Source organism: Halichoerus grypus, chromosome 8, assembly GCF_964656455.1.
Source record: "Halichoerus grypus chromosome 8, mHalGry1.hap1.1, whole genome shotgun sequence".
Lineage (NCBI taxonomy): Eukaryota > Metazoa > Chordata > Mammalia > Carnivora > Phocidae > Halichoerus > Halichoerus grypus.
This window is the reverse complement of record NC_135719.1, coordinates 123,877,108-123,896,628: the sequence shown is the minus strand read 5'-3', so window position 1 is coordinate 123,896,628 and position 19,521 is coordinate 123,877,108. Positions and strand designations below refer to the sequence as shown.

Sequence of the window (19,521 nt, the reverse complement as noted above, 5' to 3'; positions counted from 1 at the left end):
AGATTTTTATGAATATACAAATATGTAATTAAAGTAAAAAATAGGAGCACCGGGGTCTAAGTGTCCGCCTTCAGCTCAGGTCATGATCCCAGGGTCCTGAGATCGAGTCCTGCATCAGGCTCCCTGCTCAGTGGAGAGCCTGGTTCTCCCTCTCCCTCTGCTACTCCTCCTGCTTGTGCTCCCCTGCTTGTGCTCTCTCGCTCTCTCGCTCATTCTCGCTCTATCTCAAGTAAATATAAATAAATCTTTAAAAAATAAAAATAAAGTAAAAAATGCACACAGGAATGATAAACACCTAATTTAGGATAATGGATTTCCCCGGTGATTACCTCCGTGGAAGAAAGAAGTGGGAATTAGGACCAACTATAATGTTTTATTTCTTTGGGAGAAACATCTGAAGCTCATATCATAAAATATTGAATGTGACAAAGCTGGGTTTTGTGTTTTAACACAAGGATCATACAGCTTATAAAACAGAAATGGCAATAAAATCAAGAAGGAAAAGATTTTAAAATAACTTCTCTAAAAAATAGTGGAGATTATGGAGGGAGGAAGTACAGGCACTGTTGTTTTTCATTATAAAATCATTTGGTATTATTTCACTTAATGCTCATTTATCACCAGGATAACAATTGTTAAACTAAGACAAAAAGGAAAACCAATGACTTCACAAACTCGAAAGAACTTATTGTTTATCCTCAGAATAAAAACCTTAAAAGCAATTAATCACCACTAAATGCTAAAATCATTGTTTTAAAGGCTGCCGGGGGAGGGGGTGGTATGAGGGGTGGGGGGTGGGGGGAGAATGATGCAACTCAAATGGTCTCAAAACATTAACCAAGAGATTACTTATTAATGACAAAGGGAAACAAGGTATCCTTACAATAAAGAGATGCGACCACCTTAACCAAGTTACTAAACTGAACATCACCAAAAACAGGACCAAGAGACACCACGTGCCTCTTGTTATGCTGCACTGAGAACATCATCCATGAACCATTCTTGCAAAAAATGCTTACTCTGAATCTATGAGCAAAGAGTCAAATTCAAATTGAGACATTCTGCAAAAGACCTGAACTCTTCAAAAAATGTTAATGTCATGAAAAACAAAAACAAGCAAACAAAAAAAAAGACAGGAAGGTATTCTGTATTACAGAAGTTGTCTAAAGAGGTATGACAATTCAACGCAATGTATAATCCTTGACTGAATCACAGATAAAACAAAAAGCAGCTGTTATGAAGATTACTAAGGAAATTACATATGAACTATTAAGTATATTTAGATAACAATACTATATCAGAAAAAAACCCCAATACTGTAACAGCCTTAAATTTCTTAAGTGTGATGATGGTTTTATGATCATATAGGAAAATGCCCTTGGTCTTAGGAGAAACAAGAAGTATTTAGAGATGAAAAGTCATGTCACAACTTACCCTCCAATTATTGAGTAAAAAAGTGTGGTGTGTGTGTATGTAGAAAGTAAATGTGGCAAAATGTGTTACAAGAATGTTCATTTTACTATTCATCCAACTTTTCTGCAGAATTGAAATTTTTCAAAATAAAAAGGAGAAAATAATTAGAATCCTCTTTCTGCTTTTTCATAAATTTGAAATCCATAACAATAAAATTTAAAAATGAGAAACAGTTTAACTTACAGCAAGGAGCTGTCTTATAAGCATGTCTGAGGCTTTCTCAGAAATGTTGCCAACAAAAACTGTAGTAGTGGGACCACAATTTTCATCATTTTCTTTAGCCTTTAAGCCTGGGTGATCCTTTCTTGCTCCCAAATGCTTTCCAACCATGGACACAGTTGGTACTAAAACCTAGAGTGAAGAAAAGCAATAAAATTGGAACCGGCAATTAAATTTCCTATCATATTTAAAGTAACATTAGTCTAAAAACAATTTTAAAGTACTAAGTATACGGCACATTATTAAAGGTTCTACATACTTAATCTAAAGCTTCTATCATTTTTCATTAATGCAAATTTATTCATGACAAGTTCCACTATTAGAGTACCTTTTTTTTTTTTTAACAAGATTTGAGAGAGAACACACATACAAGAGAGGGGACAGGCAGATGGAGAGGGAGAGAATCTCAAGCAGACTCCCTCTGGAGCCCCGATGTGGGGCTAACGACCCCTGAAATCTAAGGACCCTGAGATCATGACCTGAGCTGAAATCAAGTCAGACGTTTAACCGACTGAGCTACCCAGGCACCCCAGATTATCTTTCTTTTGAAAACAACTTGGAAAAAGCAAATAAAAATAACTTGGATGAAAATTTTTTTATATTTAAGACATAATTCTTAAATGTCTAAGACAACATAAATCATTTTAAATTATCAAATAAAATTATCAAATAGATCCAGGAGCTTCTTCACAACTCTACTCTGTACGAATATAAAAGCAAATTTCAGGATGCCTGGCTGGCTCAGTCAGTTAGGTATCTGACTCTTGATTTCAGCTCAGGTCGTGACCTCAGGGTCCTGGGATAGAGCCCCGCATCAGGCTCCATGCTCAGGGGAAGTCTGCTTCTCCCAGCCCCCATCTCCTTCTGCCCCTCCCCCACTTGTGCTAGCTCTAAAATAAATAACCCCCCAATTTTTTTTAAATAAGAGCAAATTACAATTATCCCCACTAATCCTCTGACAGAGCATTACTAATACTCTCAGAGCACTCTCCAACACTTAAATTTTACCTTTATCAAGTTAGTTACTTTTTTTTTTTTTTTAAGATTTTATTTATTTATTTGACAGAGAGGGACACAGCGAGAGAGGGAACACAAGCAGGGGGAGTGGGAGAGGGAGAAGCAGGCCTCCCGCGGAGCAGGGAGCCCGATGTGGGGCTCGATCCCAGGACCCTGGGATCACGACCTGAGCCGAAGGCAGACGCTTAATGACTGAGCCACCCAGGCGCCCCTCAAGTTAGTTACATTTTTTATTTTCCCTTTATAACATTCAAATTCCCAGAGGAAGAACAATCCTACTGATTTTTGTATCTGGAATTGAATTTTGCGAAACATCCACAGCAAGCACCGAATAAATAATGGTGAACTGAGGAAGCTGCTCCAAACCCCAACTCCCACCTTTGCCTAGGATGAAATGCAAGAGAGTAAGAGTACCTGTCATGTGGAGGTTTTCCAAAATAGCCAAAACAATGGGTATCCAATGCAAGAAAAATTGTACTCCCCCCTTGATCTGCAGAACCACATCATCTTAGTGATCTGCCTCACAGCAGATTCCTGTTTGCCCACAGAGTTACCATCTCCTTTGTAATATGAATAATACTCCCCTTCCTCCCTTTTCAAAATCCACAGGTAGAAAAATACTTGAAAGTAATGAAATCTACCCTTCCTCATAGTGGAATTCCAGATGAAGTCTGATACTCTACCACTTAACTCAAAGAAAAATTCTGGTTAAACAACAGTTAAGACGGTTATTATTTATTCATGTGTTACAGCATATTAGCATTCTGAACTAATATGCTTAGAATGTACAAAAGCTTTGATGCATGTGAAGAATTAAGGCGTAAAGTAGACTGAATAATAAAACACTTTAGCAGAGTAAAGGCTTCAAGAAAACTTTACAAAGCTTAAAGATATCATACCAGAGGACAGAGAAAAAATAGTTTGGAAGGGGCTAAAAATTAGGTGAGAGGAAACGATGGAAATATATTCAACACAAAACTCACTTCAAAATTTAAATTTCTACTAGAATCATTTCTACAGTCTTTTTTTTTTTTTCCATAAACATGTCTGATCATTCTCCTACCTCCCAGGACCAAGACAAGAGTAGGGAATGATAAAAGAGCCAATGTCCTAAATCTAAAGTAACAAGAATATGAACAGTCTAGAGAACATATGTAAATAGAGAGCCTGTTTTAAAGGCAACTGCATAATATGCATAGCTGAGTGAAAATGATACTCAAATAAGTAGTATGATATACATGGATGCTCTCACTCCCTATTATTCTTTTAAATACTTAAAATACGGGGCGCTTGGGTGGCTCAGTCATTAAGCATCTGCCTTCGGCTCAGATCATGATCCCAGGGTCCTGGGATCGAGCCCGCATCGGGCTCCCTGCTCCGCGGGAAGCCTGCTTCTCCCTCTCCCACTCCCCCTGCTTGTGTTCCCTCTCTCGCTGTGTCTCCCTCTGTCAAATAAATAACTAAAATCTTTAAAAAAATAAATACTTAAAATAATTTAAGTTTATCAAGGTTTTTTTTAGCTTTAGAAGCAGCAACACTACTGTATCTCCTAATTCCTCCTTAAAATCATACTTACAGTTGGAGCAGGAGCCATAATGCTCATTGGTACAGGAATCATTGGGGTCCCTAAGAAAAAAGCATATTAAAATCTTATGAATACAAGTATATATGACTATATTCTGTATCAATTCCATGGCACACAAATAGGTATCCTCACTCACAGTTAATTTAAGTTGAAATATATGACTGATGGAAATGAGATATTGATGAATGCCTTATTTTCAAAAGCAATGTGGTACAGGCTGGTCTATATAAACTTACACAACAACAAAAAACTATTCTAAAAGCGAAGACTAGGGCGCCTGGGTGGCTCAGTCGTTAAGCATCTGCCTTCAGCTAGGTCATGATCCCAGGGTCCTGGGATTGAGCCCTGCATCGGGCTCCCTGCTTGGTGGGAAGCCTGCTTCTCCCTCTCCCACTCCCCTTGCTTGTATTCCCTCTCTCGCTGTGTCTCTGTCAAATAAATAAAATCTTAAAAAAATAAAATAAATAAAATAAAGTAAAAGCAAAGACTACCACTACAACATGCTTTTGTCTCAGGAGTTTAAAAATCTGGACAGTTACTGATTCGTGTTCATCTGATTCAGTACATCCTGAAAGCCATTAACTTACGCAAATACAGATTCACTTATGGCTAAATGTGGTATTAATGAATCCTTTAAAAGTTAAAAAAAAAAAGGTATCAAATGAGAAATTAATCTAGAAACCTAGAAAGAATCTTGTTATTGCTGGTTAATAAAAAGAAAAACCATGCAAAAAATATGACCAGCAATCTCAGTTCGTGTCAAAGAAAATCTCTAAGACAATCACCTGCTGGCTGCACTGGGCTATTATTGACATCTTAGTGATACCTACATTTTTGTTTTCAACTACACTGTTTACCAACCAGTGACTACTGTATTGAGTGTTCTTGTGTATATAACTAATGAAAAAATCTTACCATCTGAGCACTAAGAAAAAGAATGCAATGAGGGCAAAAATCAGTGAAAGATTTGTCTACTTTTCTAATATAAATTTTTAAATGCTTCGAAATACATCTCAAAAAGTTCTGAAATTTCTCTTCAGTTCAAATCTAACATCAACTTAAGAGAATTCTCCAGCTAAGACTGGTAATAAATTCTTAAACAGGGGCGCCTGGGTGGCTCAGTCGTTAAGCGTCTGCCTTCGGCTCAGGTCATGATCCCAGGGTCCTGGGATCGAGCCCTGCATCGGGCTCCCTGCTCCGCGGGAAGCCTGCTTCTCCCTCTCCTATTCCCCTTGCTTGTGTTCCCTCTCTCGCTATCTCTCTCTCTGTCAAATAAATAAATAAAATCTTTTAAAAAAAAAAAAAATAAATAAATTCTTAAACGTTTAACATTATCCATTTATTTTCCAATATAACTTATTTAAATTAATTTTTAAATGAGAAAAATCAAGATTCCTGTCAACATAGTCAACAGAATACTGTATAAAATAGAAAAAAAAACACAGAGGTGCCTGGCTGGCTCAGTCGGAGAAGCAAGCGACTCTTGATCTCAGGGTCATGAGTTCAAGCCCCACATCAGGTGTAGACATTACTTAAATACGTATGTACACAAACTTTTAAAAAAAGAAAAAAAAAAACAGACTTCAAAATCAAACCTGGGTTCAACTCTTCGTTCTATCATGTCTATGCAACCTTGGGCAAGCTCTTTAAGCTGCAGTTTCCTCAATTCTCCTGAGGTAATTTCTTTGGAGCACCTATGAGACTAAGATCATTTATGTATTGCATTTAAATACAGTGGGTGCTCAAAACTGTAATTCAACAATCTGTGTATCTAAATTTTTCACTTTTAACTTTGCAAAACAAAAAGTTCTCCTCCCTTTATCATAAACCGTAATCTATATGGCACCTTTTCCATAGGTAAAATTTCTATTGAAGAAAAATTCAGGGGCGCCTGGGTGGCTCAGTGGATTAAGCGTCTGCCCTTGGCTCCGGTCATGATCCCAGGGACCTGGGATCGAGTCCCACATCGGGCTCCCTGCTCTGCGGGGAGCCTGCTTCTCCCTCTCCCTCTGCCTCTCCCTCTGCTGGTACACGCATGAGTGTTCTCTCTCTCTCTAATAAATAAATTCTTTTAAAAAATAAAATAAAAATAAAGAAAAATTCAGAAAAAGACAGTGGGAAAAAATTTTTTTCTTTTTCTTTTTTTTTTAAGCAAGCTCTACACCCAACATGGAGCTTGAACTTAAAACCCCGAGATCAAGAGTTGCATGTCTACAGAATGAGCCAGCCAGGCACCCCATTGCTTTTTCCTTTTTAACAGTTACTAAAAGCTTTTTGGGTTTTTTTAAAGATTTTATTTATTTGTCAGGGAGAGAAAGCACAAGCAAGTGGAGAAGCAGGCAGGAGAAACAGACTCCCTGCTGAGCAAGGAACCTCATGTGGGACTCCTGACCTGAGCCAAAGGCAGATGCTTAACCGACTGAGCCACCCAGGCGTCCCAACAGTTCTACAAGTTTTATAGTTATGTTTCCTACCTCAACTTACTAATACCATACAAATACAGAATTCACAGTGGAAAATGTATTTCTACTCATTACGAAGATCTACACATGCTAAAGTGAAAGAAGCAAAGAACACAAAGAGTGAACAGTGTAGTATTAGTTGAGTTTTTAAAAAAAAAACAGGGTGCCTGGGTGGCTCAGTTGGTTACGCGACTGCTCAGGTCATGATCCTGGAGTCCCGGGATCGAGTCCCACATCGGGCTCCCTGCTCAGCGGGGGGTCTGCTTCTCCCTCTGACCCTCTTCCCTCTCGTGCTCTCTGTCTCTCATTCTCTCTCTCTCAAATAAATAAGATCTTTAAAAAAATAAAAAAATTAAAAAAAACAGAAGTGGGGAAAGGGTAAACATAAGCAAACACACCAGGATATGCATAGTATGTGTCTGGAGAGTTACACACTAGAAACTGTTAAGAAAGGCTGTTTGGGGGAAGGAAATTCTCAGGAACCGTAGGGGGAAAAACTTCGTTTTTCTATATGCATGTATTACTTTTTAGGGAAAATTTATGGTTATTTTTCAAATTGATTTTCTAATTTAACATAGAATGTGACCATCACACTTAGAGTTCAATTAATTGCACTAACAGGCAAGACAAGAAAATTATACATGAATATGGATATTATGGTCTTGAATTACTTCCCTAGTTTAGCGTATTATTTCATTATTTACCTTTTAAAGTATTGATGCTACACACAGAATGCAGAATGAGCTGCAACTAAAGTTTGATTTATCATCTAAATATATTTCCCTAAACAGAAATGATACTGTATGCTGTTGCAAATAGAATCAGAATTAACAGGTTACCACTCTGAATAAATGCCAACATCAGTATGGCAATGACCAAACAGTCAAGAAGAAAAACTGACAGTCTGCTTTTGGGGTCTGCTGACCCATCTTAAAAAATTATGCAGAGAATAGTCTTAAGAGAAACAGGTTTCATTTACTTCTACTTCTGTTTAATAATTTGGTATAATATTTATAGAAAATGTTAAATTTAGTGTTTGCTTTTTAAAAATTCAAAGGAGGGCGTGGGGCGCCTGGGTGGCTCAGTTGGTTAAGCAACTGCCTTCGGCTCAGGTCATGATCCTGGAGTCCCGGGATCGAGTCCCACATCGGGCTCCCTGCTCAGCAGGGGGTCTGCTTCTCCCTCTGCCCTCTTCCCTCTCGTGCTCTCTGTCTCTCATTCTTTCTCTCTCAAATAAATAAATAAAATCTTAAAAAAAAAAAAAATTCAAAGGAGGGCGCCTGGGTGGCTCAGTCATTGAGCATCTGCCTTCGGCTCAGGTCATGATCCCAGGGTCCGGGGGTCAAGCCCCGCATCGGGCTCCCTGCTCCGCAGGAAGCCTGCTTCTCCCTCTCCCACTCCCCTTCCTTGTGTTCCCTCTCTCACTCTGTGTCTCTGTCAAATAAATAAATAAAATCTTTAAAAAAATAAAAATAAAAATAAAAATTCAAAGGAATTTAAAATCTTTTCTATAAAACCAATCTCTTTAGAAGGAAATTAAGGCACTGATTTTTCACTGTCACCTTCCCTGATTCTGAATAAGTGATTAAGCTTCATTCCCAATCCCTTAAATTTCTTCACAAAGAAATAAAAAGTAAACTATTCTTTCCTTTAAAACTATAACATAAGGGTTTAAAAAAAAAAGTATCATGGTTACTAGTAAGGGCTAATAGATCTTCTTATGAGACTAGAAATTTATGAACAAAATCAGGATATATGAACCCCCCCAAAATTGTTGCCCAAATGAAAATGGCTCAGGACACTGTCGTTCTTATGTTATTAATCTGTTAGATGGTTGACAAATAACTTTATTCAGTTTTCTGTTAACATTATTCTCTCAATCACCCTATTCAGCAGAAATTCCTTTGTATAGTACATTACAGAACATCTAAATTACAGACTAAAATTCAGTAACTGTTCCATGAAATAATAAACTGGTTTTAATTAAATGTTTTTAATTTAATTTAAATACGCATTTCAAACTATACCCCTGGCAGCAAGTGGTAACAAATACACATCCATGATTACCTAGGATAGCTTAAAACAAGTTGCTACAAGCATAAATGTCTTAAAAATTTGTACAAATTCTGCATTCTATTCCATGATATATATGCATAAGTACTTGTTCTAACTTTTAAAAGTTTGATTTACCCCAAATTCCTGAAGTATTAAATAATATTCCAGAAACACTGCCATGTTTATCTTGTGGCTTTTCACACCTACTCCAACACTGCTATATACTTGACCTAGGAATAGGGAGGCCCCCACAGCTGAGCCTCTAGAATATATGTTATGAATTAACAACCCATCTTATGAGCCAACTTCAATGTACTGTTGATTTCTCAAGAGTCAAGCTCTTTAGAAAAACACTGTAATTTCAAATAGATCATCCAACAGTTAAAAACAGGTCTCTGATATAAAGCTTTCCTCAAACAAAATATTTCTGGATGATTTACAAGAGCATTCGCTGATTTCAGCCTGAATTACACAGATTCTAAGTGAAAAAAAAAAAAAACTTTTAATACGCAAATTAAGGAGAGCTCTTAGGTATGGTCTTTTGGAAGAGAAACTGATTTTGTATAAAATGTTTTCAGTCCCGCTAAAATATAAAAATATCTGAACTACCACCCATAAACCAAAGGAAAACTCTTGCTTTCCCAGGCCAAGCAATGTTAATTATGTACCTTAAGATAATGGTTCTCAAACATGGGTTCTCTAAGCTATGCTTAAATACTTAGGAATCCCTTGTTAAAAATTGTTAAACTTGTTAAAAATAAAGATTCCTGGGCCCCAGTATTTGAGGATCTGAATCTGTGGGTTGGAGTGGAGCTTGAAATTTTTTTTTTTTTTAACCTCAGAGAGTTTTGGCAAGAGTAAGCTTTTATATGGTTATTTGGAAAGCTCTCCAAAATATATTGTCAAGCATAAAAAAACAAGAGGCAGGGCGCCTGGGTGGCTCAGTCGTTAAGCGTCTGCCTTCGGCTCAGGTCATGATCCCAGGGTCCTGGGATCGAGCCCCGCATCGGGATCCCTGCGCCACGGGAAGCCTGCTTCTCCCTCTCTCACTCCCCCTGCTTGTGTTCCCTCTCTCGCTGTATCTCTCTCTGTCAAATAAATAAATAAAATCTTAAAAAAAAAAAACAGTAGATAAAAAAATATATACTTAGGGGCAGCCTGGGTGGCTCAGTAAGTTAAGCATCCGACTCTTGATTTCAGCTCAGGTTATGATCTCAGGGTCATAAAATCAAGCCCCATATCAGGTTCCTCACTGGGCGTGGAGCCTGCTTGGGATTCTCTCTCTCCCTCTGCCCCTCCCTCCCGACTCACTTGCTCACATGCATGCACGCTCTCCCTCTCTCTCTTAAAAAAAAAAAAAAAAAGAATATGTACTTAGAGCGGCTTGTAATATGCATTAAAAACTATCTGGAAAGATAAACTAATGAGCCTGTTTTGTTTCCCTCTTTTAGTAAGGGAATAATAACAACAGTTATGTGGAAATGTGAGCAAAATTTTTCACTGTATACCTTTTTAACTACTGAATCATACGAGTTAGTATGTATTTACTGGAATATGCATTATCTATTTTTTTTTAAAATAGAGGTGTTTCTTAAAAATCTTCCCAGATGTATTTGATACTCAGCCAGATATGAAAAGGACTGTCATAGGAAAATAAGATACCACATTTACAGAAGGATGCTAACATCTTTACTAACACACAGTCACATACATATCATTTTCCTAAAAAAGCTATAATGACAAAAGTACAGGTTAAAAATAACAACAGTACCCACAAACTTACCTGGAGGTACAGGTGGAGGAAAACCAGGAAACTGTGGGGGTGGGATCCCTGGTGGGAGTGCTGGGATTCCCATGGGAGGGCGATTCAAATGAGGGGGGAAAGACATTCTTACTGCAGCGGTCTAAAGAAAAAAATCATGACAAATCATTTTATTTGAAAACTTTGCAATTTGATATGCCTGGTTTGTTGGCCTTCATTTTTAGAGTATCTGCAAAATTCTAAAGTTTTCTTACCCAAAGGAGTTGGCAAAGACCCTCTTTTCTCTGTCTGTCCATTGAGAATTTTTAAAACTTAGATCTTTTCTAAAATAAGTTCCCAAAATGTACACGATCTAAATTCAGGATAGACTCCTACAATCATATGGGAATACATATAAAGGAAGAAAAAAATTTTGAGGTTCAGTTAATATCCAAAAATTAAATACCAAACATCAATGAATTTTTTTAAACCAAACTCAGAATCCAGGAAGATTATCTAACAGTTTTTTTTTTCTTTAAATGTTCTGATGCATTCATTTTTTTACACACATCAGCACCCTAAAAACTAAATCTACAAAGTTACACAGTATTTGTTGATTCAATGTTGGCCAGTTCCTCAAGGACAAGTGAATGCCTCAGTGAACTATAACCCTGAGAGGGAAGAAACCTCCTGACATCAGGTCACATACTAACCACTCAGTTATAAAAAGAACATACAATTTGTGACAATGGGAAAATTTCCTAATTTTTGTTAAACTTAAAAGCAAACCCCTACGGGCTCCTGGGTGGCTCAGTCGTTGAGCATCTGCCTTCAGCTCAGGTCATGATCCTAGGGTCCTGGGGTCAAGCCCCGCATCGGGCTCCCTGCTTGGTGGGAAGCCTGCTTCTCCCTCTCCCACTCCCCCTGCTTGTGTTCCCTCTCTCACTGTGTCTCTCTGTCAAATAAATAAATAAAAATCTAAAAAAAAAAAAAGCAAACCCCTTAACCATTCATGAATGAAATTCAAGAATCAGAAACTAACATTTTTTTTTAATACAAGAATACACTGAACTGTTTCATTTGGTTTGTGATATTATTACTTAAAAGAAATTTAATTTTGGGACACCTGAGTGGCTCAGTTGGCTAAGCGACTGCCTTTGGCTCAGGTCATAATCCCAGAATCCCAGGATCGAGTCCTGCATCGGGCTCCCTGCTCAGCAGGGAGTCTGCTTCTCCCTCTGACCCTCCCCCCTCTCATGCTCGCTCTCTGTCTCTCTCTCTCTCAAATAAATAAATAAATGAAACTTAATTTTGTCCTTTAGTTAAATGAATATAAATATTTAAGACTCCCCTACCACCAAATTTTATATTTTCATCAACATACTTGAGTGTCCAGAACTATTAGAAAAAGTAGAAAAACTACGGTAGGATGTCCTGGGAAGATTCCATGCACCAATTTAAAAAAGCAGCCAAAATAAGTGATCTCATACCAGTGATGGCACTAAATAGCAGTGATTTGATCAACAGGAGATATATCTGCCGGACACTAGGAAAAACTCCCCCTACACTCTGTAACTGAACGAGTTTAGAGTTGTTGGAAGCTTTAAAAGAACATCTCTCTCTACTATTTTTTGTGTTTCATACATTGATTTACTCACCCTTCAGAAGAGAGAAGATAAAAAGTGCATGTCTTCCACTTCCTCGCCCCCTAATCCCAACAGTTTGGTATATATCGTTGTATTCTTCTAAATACCTTTCTATACACAAACTAATATATAATTATTTGTGTTTTTCTGCAAACAGTATAATCATACTATATTGTTAGGTGCATTTCTCCTTCATTATCATTAACATCTCTTCATATCAGTTCATTAAGTTCTATTCCAATCTTTATAATGCAGTAAACTACTATAATACAGGCATATAATAATTATTCAATCAACATGGATGGTTGGCTCCACATTTTTCCTCTTATAATACTGAACATTCTTGGACATATAAATCTATGCACCTGTGCAAGTAATTCTATTACACAGATTAGTACTACATGTATCTAACTTTACCTCCAAATCATTCCCCAAAGCTAGTGTACAAATCTATATCCCCACCACCAATATATGGGAATGCCCTTTGCTCAGAACCTCACCATTGCTAGAGTAAATCAGTGTTTAAATTGTAACAATCTAATAGGTAAAAAATACTCTCATTTCAATATGCATTTCCTTAATCACTAATGAGGCTGAGTATCTTTTTACCTGTTAGACATTTCTTTAAAACGATCTTAGAAAAGCATGCCCTTCAGACTCACAGCTGTTCTTCCTCAGTGTTCTTTTGACTTAATAAATTAGGATAATACAATATTCTATAAAATCTAAACTTCATTTTCAGAAAACACAATACACTTAAAATATTTAGAAAGCTTTACAAATAAAATAAATTCCTAGGATTTCATACACTTAGAAAATAAGGTATTGGAAATGCTTTAAAATATTAAGTATCAGCATAAATTAAAAAGGAAAATACAACTAATTAATGACTGTAAATGTGTTGAATTTTTAAATAATCTTTCTGTAATATTTTTTGCCCAAAAACAAAAACAAATATTCTATATAAAGGGGGCAGGAGTGTATCTCCTTTTAAAAGAGGGCTACTGTCCTACTTACAGAAACTCTTCTATTATCATTATAATACTCTATCTCAGCACTTTCTTAGGAGAGCAGTTGATATTAATACCTGTTGAATAAATAAATGAATGAATGAATCAGTAAACCAATTTATTAAGAAGCTCCCATGTGCCAAGTACTATGCTAGCAATGACCCAGTGCCTAGCCTCACAATGTTTACAAAGACTGGAGCACGAATTCATCTCTAGAATTATTTATTGTTAAGTATTAGTTATAACTATTATTTTTTAAAGACCTATGTTCTTGGTGTTTAAATTATATTTCATGACTTTTAAATGTATAATTCATTATGTACAAGTTAACCAGATTATATTTTAGTTTATGCCAATATATCCATTCCATCCACATCTAATTTTTCTATTTTCTATGTCCCTTTCATTTAGCACTGTTCATAATTTGCTTATTCACAGGCAAGCTTCAAAGGTGAAGGTAACCTTAATAAGATAATGGTCCCTCCTACGGTCAGAAAACTACAATTCTGGAAATCACTGATAAATATTAATGTTCACTTTAAACATCCTATAATGAGAGTATCAACCACTTTTTTCAAAATGAACTTTTGTTTTCACATATGTGAAAATGAGAATAAACTTTTATAACCATAAGCAAAGTTTATCAGTTTTTACCTACAATTGATAAATTATAATACTCTCATTACAAATTATATAGAGATTCGGGGCGCCTGGGTGGCTCAGTCGTTAAGCGTCTGCCTTCGGCTCAGGTCATGATCCCAGGGTCCTGGGATTGAGCCCCGCATCGCATCGGCCTCCCTGCTCCGCTGGAAGCCTGCTTCTCCCTCTCCCACTGCTTGTGTTCCTGCTCTCGCTATCTGTCAAATAAATAAAATCTTTAAAAAAAAAAAAATTATATAGAGATTCAAATTTGGTAGGCACTTTGCAGAATAAAGTGGGGAAAAGAACTAGGGAGTGCTTTACTTAAATATGGTGGTCAGGCCTCACCAAGAAGGTAGGCAAATTGAACAAAGACTCCAAAGGGGCCTAGGCAGAAGCCTTGTATCTGAAGGTAATAGGCTTCCAAGCAAAGGAAACAGCAAATACAAAGAGCCTGAGGTGGGCATGGAGTGTTTGTGGGAGGAAAGCAAGGGCAACAGCTGGAGCAGAGTACTCGAGGAAAGTCAAAGATAAATGCCAAGTATTACTTGAGGGAGGGGATTCAGAGAATGTAGTACTTTGTAGGCCACTGTAAAGGTTTTGATTTTTACTCTGAATGAGACGGAAAACATTTGAAAGACTTTTGACCTGACTTGTATTTTAATAGTGTCACTGGCCACTGTGTTAAAACTGGAGAACAAGGGTAGAAGCAGGAGTATTGCAATAATGCAGACGAGAGAGGGTGGCCTGGAATAGGTGGTAGTGGTTAAGTGTTAGATTCTGGATGCAGTACTTTGAAGGTAGCCATTGTGTGAGGTTTAAGAAAAGAAATGCAAAGGTTATTTTATTAGCACTGAAATGACTTAAATGACATTTAAAAATACTTGTATTTTTCACTTTCCCTTTGGAGTGTTTCACTTTTAGAAGGGGCTCAAAGCATTTTTACGTGCTAGGTATGAAACCTTAAGACCCAAAGTAAAAACAAGTACCTATGATGCAAGTGTTCCTTATCTCTAGTGTGGCAGTGGTCATATGGGTTTATTACGCATTTGTCAGAATTAACTGAAATTAAAATGGGTGCATTATATTGTATGCAAATTTTCTCAATTAATCTCGTCTCCTCCATCCAAAACTTTTTCAAACAAAAAAAAAAAACTTTCAAATAAGATTTATCTCTACCACTCAAAATATGCCTGCATTCCGCTTTTCTCTTTTTCCTCTTTACACTTTTAAATCACTCCTTTTTCCTACACCATTTACTGCTTACAACCATTCCTCCATTGCAGATTTATCCCAACAGAAAACAAATTATTTCACCAGGAATAGATATACTGGCTAACCCCATCGGACACTGTGTGCCAGCCAAATTTCTGAATGGTTAAGAGGCAAATGAATCAACAGATTCTCCTCAGTAAACACTTATACAACTCATTCATTCATTCAACAAATATCTAGCTCCAATTGTCTGTCAGGTTCTTTTCTAAGCATTAGTTTTATTAGCTCTGAAAGAGCAAATTTTAAGTTATTATATAGTTACACAGCCAGCCCAGTGGCTCTACACTGAATATATATGATATGACTATAGAAGGCATTGTTCCCTGCAGTTTATAGTCTGCAGGGTATAACGGACTGACATACCTGCCCCAGCCTAAGCAAAACGAGACCTTCAAAACATCATTTTTCAAACTGAATTTCTACAGAAGTGGAGTCTTCGGGAACTATTCCTAAGAAAAAGTGTTCCATATCCAAAGAATGGGAAATGCTTTATTAACAAAAAGTTTCTTTTGCAGGAAAACTTTTCAGAGGTGTGAAAATACTCAAGTCTCCCAAAGGGGAGCTGATCTTTTTCTGAGATTTCCACTTAGCTGTTTTACCATCTTCGATGATTAGAAAGCAACACTATCTACAGAGAAAAATTAGTGGTAGTCTGAAGCTGAGGTGGGAACAGGGAGTGACGTGCAAACAGGAAAGAGAAATCCTTTTTGGAGTAACAGTTGCACAACTCTGAACATTTACTAAAAAATCATCAAATTACACATTACAAAGTGTATTTTATGTGTTAATTACACCTTAATAAAGTTGCTTTTAAAAAAAGGCAATACCAATTTGGGGCAATTTCAGGCTAAATCCAATTAAGACCTGTAGATTAGACAATACTGCATCAATATTAATTTCCTAATTTTGTTCACTGTATTGTTGTTAAATATGAAAATGTCTTTATTCTAGGAAATGTACACTGAAGTGTTTAAGGGCTACGGGATGTCTCATCTGCAGCTTACTAGCAAAACACTTCAGAAGAAAACTATGAAGAAAAAGAAGAGAGAATAAAGCAAATTTGTAAAATGTTATCAATGGGGAATCTGGGTGAAAGGTATCTGAGAACTCTTTCTACTATTCTTGAAACTTTTTTGAAGTTTGAAATCGTACCAAATAAGTTTCAAAAAGTAGTATCAGGGGCGCCTGGGTGGCTCAGTCCTTCAGCATCTGCCTTCAGCTCAGGGCATGATCCCAGGGTCCTGGGATCGAGCCCCACATCAGGCTCCCTGCTAGGCGGGAAGCCTGCTTCTCCCTCTCCCACTCCCCCTGCTTGTGTTCCCTCTCTCGCTGTGTCTCTTTAAAAGAAAGAAAAAAAAAAAAAAGGTAGTATCAATTCTGGTGGTGTAAATATTATGTTCTTTTTCTTAAGTTTCAAAATTCAAAAAAAGGGCAGAAAAAAAGCTATTCAAAAACTTTAAGGCGGAGTCAATCGAAATCCTTTTAGGAATGGCAGTGGTAGTTGTCAGAAAAGATTATCAAGATTAAACAAAATACACAGAATATTTCTGTAAGACATTAAAAGACTCAATGACTACTTCTGCTTCCAAAGTTACAAAATAGTCAATATAATTTTTCTTTAAACCATACATAAATGAGAAAAGTACATAGCTAATTTGTGGCCCAAAAAGTTACTTGAAAATCCCAAACTCATATTAGGTCTGAAGTAGTTACCAATGTTAAAAAGAACTCATTTTATTTTAGAAACATATTTAAAAGCTTTACCACAGTGAAATAAAAAGATATCAAACCACAAAATAAAAACACTTAGCCCAAACTATTATTAATATATATGGTGCCTATTTGCAACACTGGAACAATAAAAACATTTTCTTCCTAAAAGTGGTTTGGAACCATACCTAAATAAATAAGGGGAAAACCTACTCTGGGGATCCCAAATGGAAATTTGAGAACCCCAAGGATTTTTTTTTTTTTTTTAAGTAGACTCCACACCCAGCATGGAGCCCAACACAGGGCTTTCACTCACAACCCTGAGATCAAGACCTGAGCTGAGATCAAGAGTTGGACGCTGAGGGCGCCTGGGTGGCTCAGTCGGATAAGTGTCTGACTCTCGATTTTGGCTCAGGTCATGATCTCAGTGTCTTGAGACCAATCACATGTCAGGCTCCACGCTCAGCAGGGAGTCTGCTTGAGAGTTTCTCTCTCTCTCTCAAATAAATAGATAAATCTTAAAAAAAAAAAAAAAAAGAGTTGGACAAAAATAAAAAAAAATAAAAAATAAAGAGTTGGACCCAAGTGACTGAGCCACCCAGACGCCCCAAGAAGATAAATTATTTAATAAAAATATTAACTAACGTATTAATTTATTTCTGTTTACAGAAGTCTTCAACATACATTATCTCACTGAATCTCCCAAATTACCTGGTGTAGATGTATTATTCTCCTTTTACAGATGAAGAAGCTAACCTGTCCAAGGGAACACAATAAGTGGGTGGGAAGCCCAAGGTCATCCCCACTATCCTGAAATTACCAATCCAAAGGCTGTTTTCACTATATCACAATGCCTCTTTCTAGTAACAACATACCAAGAAGAAACTTCTGATTAAGGGTTAACTTTGATTTTATTTATAAAAGTCTATTCAGAGTACACTAGAAGAAATGTTAAGAGTCGGGATTAGGCTCTTAAATAACAATATCAGTTAACCTGGACTAAACACTATGTTACTTAGACACTGCACTAAGGATTTTACATACGTTTCTCTCAATCCCCAGTCACAATAACTTATGAAGTGGATATTATTCTAATCCTCAATTTACAGATGAAGAAAACCAAGACTTCAAGAACAGTTAAATTAATTAGAACAGTATACTATCTGCTTGAATCATGAGGAACCGATGATCAACTGGATGCCTTTCAAGGCCTCTGAAGGTTTCTGAAAATCTTTTAAAAATTAAAGTTCCCAACACAACATAAAAATTGTTTATATTCTACTGCCAACTACCTAATTCAGGGTACTTCATACTATAGCAGCCTGGTACAACAGAAGTCCAATCTCTTCCTTCCTTTCGGTCGGCTCCACTCTGCCCAGTATCAAAATGGCTTTTCCATGGCAATATAAATCCACATTACATAACTTCAAAATAATCTTCATATTCCTAGATCTACTTCGAAAAACGTATTTAAAAAGTACTGAAGACCAAAGAAAAGAAAGAAAAAAGTAACACATTTTAATGTGGAGCTTGGTCATCGCCTAGAATGAATGGGGATATAATTTACTGCAACCTCCAATGGAGGAAAGGGGCAAGACCACAATACTCATCACAATCTTAAACAAGAGAACCAGGGGGGTTGCTAAAAAAGGTGGGCATTAGCTGAATTCGGGTTGGGGGAGTGGGGGAGTCTACTCGGTGGCGGGCTCTGAATGCCCAAAGAGGGAAAGAAAGAAATCCGTTGGTGGCCAGCACCTCGCTAAAAAGGGTGGGTGCTTGTTAGCTTGTAAGCAGAGCCTCGGGCAAGAGTGTCCTAGGCCCGGGAAATCTACAGTAGGGCTCCACAAGCTCGGGTTAGAAAGGGGCCTCGGAGAAGGGCTCCCAAGGGGCCGACCGATCATTTTTTGGCAAACGTGGAGCCCAAAAGGGCCGAGGCGATTCACTCTGTGGCGGACCGTGGAAAGGAAAAGGAAAGTGGGCGACAATGCAAGGAGGAAAGCTCTGGCAGTAGGTCCGGCCTCCACGGGCTCCTGCTGGGCCCACTGGTTTTCGAGGCCTTTGAGAAGTGGAGAAACCCAAGCCTCGTGCCCGTCCCCTCCCCCATCCCAACCCCCCCTTACCCCCAATCCCACCCCGGCCCTTTCGCAGCCTTCCTGGCTTCCCCTCCTCCCGCAACCGAGGTACCCGGTTTCCCGGTTCCCACACGCGTTCAGAGGCGTGAACTCACCCGCCGCTGAGGAAACAGTACGGTCTTCGCGGTCTTCCGAGCTCCAGGTTACGAGTGGGCTCCACCGGTTCGAGGTTTCTGCGCGCCGCTCACCGGGAGACTGGTTCCGAAGCGCCTACTCGCACAGGCCGCAAACACAGCCGCGCTGCGCGGGGAGCTTCTGGAGGTCTTCCTCTTGCCCGGCGTGCACTGCGGCCGGGAGAGTGAAGAGGAGAATCATAGAGAAGAACGCGTATAGATAGTCTTCTCCTTTGGCTCTGAATCACCACGCAGCGGCGAATAACCATAGAGAAGGAGCGCCTGGTGGGGACTAGAAAGGCTCGAGCTGTAAATTACGACCCACCCTGCCATATTTGATTGGAGCTGACTGAATCTTATGACTAGGAGACGCCATCTTGAGGTCAAGGTTCCGGTGCGCGCGGGGCAAAGGCTGTTAGAGAATTTCTTACTTTTTGTAGTTTG

The 19,521-nt window shown here is 38.0% G+C and overlaps 1 protein-coding gene across 2 annotated transcripts in view; it reads right to left on the bottom strand.

Annotated features, from left to right (window-relative positions):
• The window catches only part of RBM25 (RNA binding motif protein 25), a 56,627-nt gene extending 37,370 nt beyond the window's left edge, over positions 1–19,257 (bottom strand). Inside the window, exons 1-5 of one of the 2 annotated variants that reach the window (XM_036097526.2) lie at positions 19,060–19,257; positions 10,828–10,944; positions 10,595–10,715; positions 4,286–4,335; positions 1,657–1,824 (exon numbers count right to left, since the gene is read on the bottom strand). In XM_036097526.2, the coding sequence (XP_035953419.1) occupies positions 1,657–1,824; positions 4,286–4,335; positions 10,595–10,715; positions 10,828–10,869 (381 nt within the window). In that variant the 5' untranslated portion in view covers positions 10,870–10,944; positions 19,060–19,257. The remainder of the gene's footprint in view (positions 1–1,656; positions 1,825–4,285; positions 4,336–10,594; positions 10,716–10,827; positions 10,945–19,059) is intronic. The other variant, XM_036097589.2, reaches the window with a different exon arrangement.
• Positions 19,258–19,521: the final 264 nt, after the last annotated feature.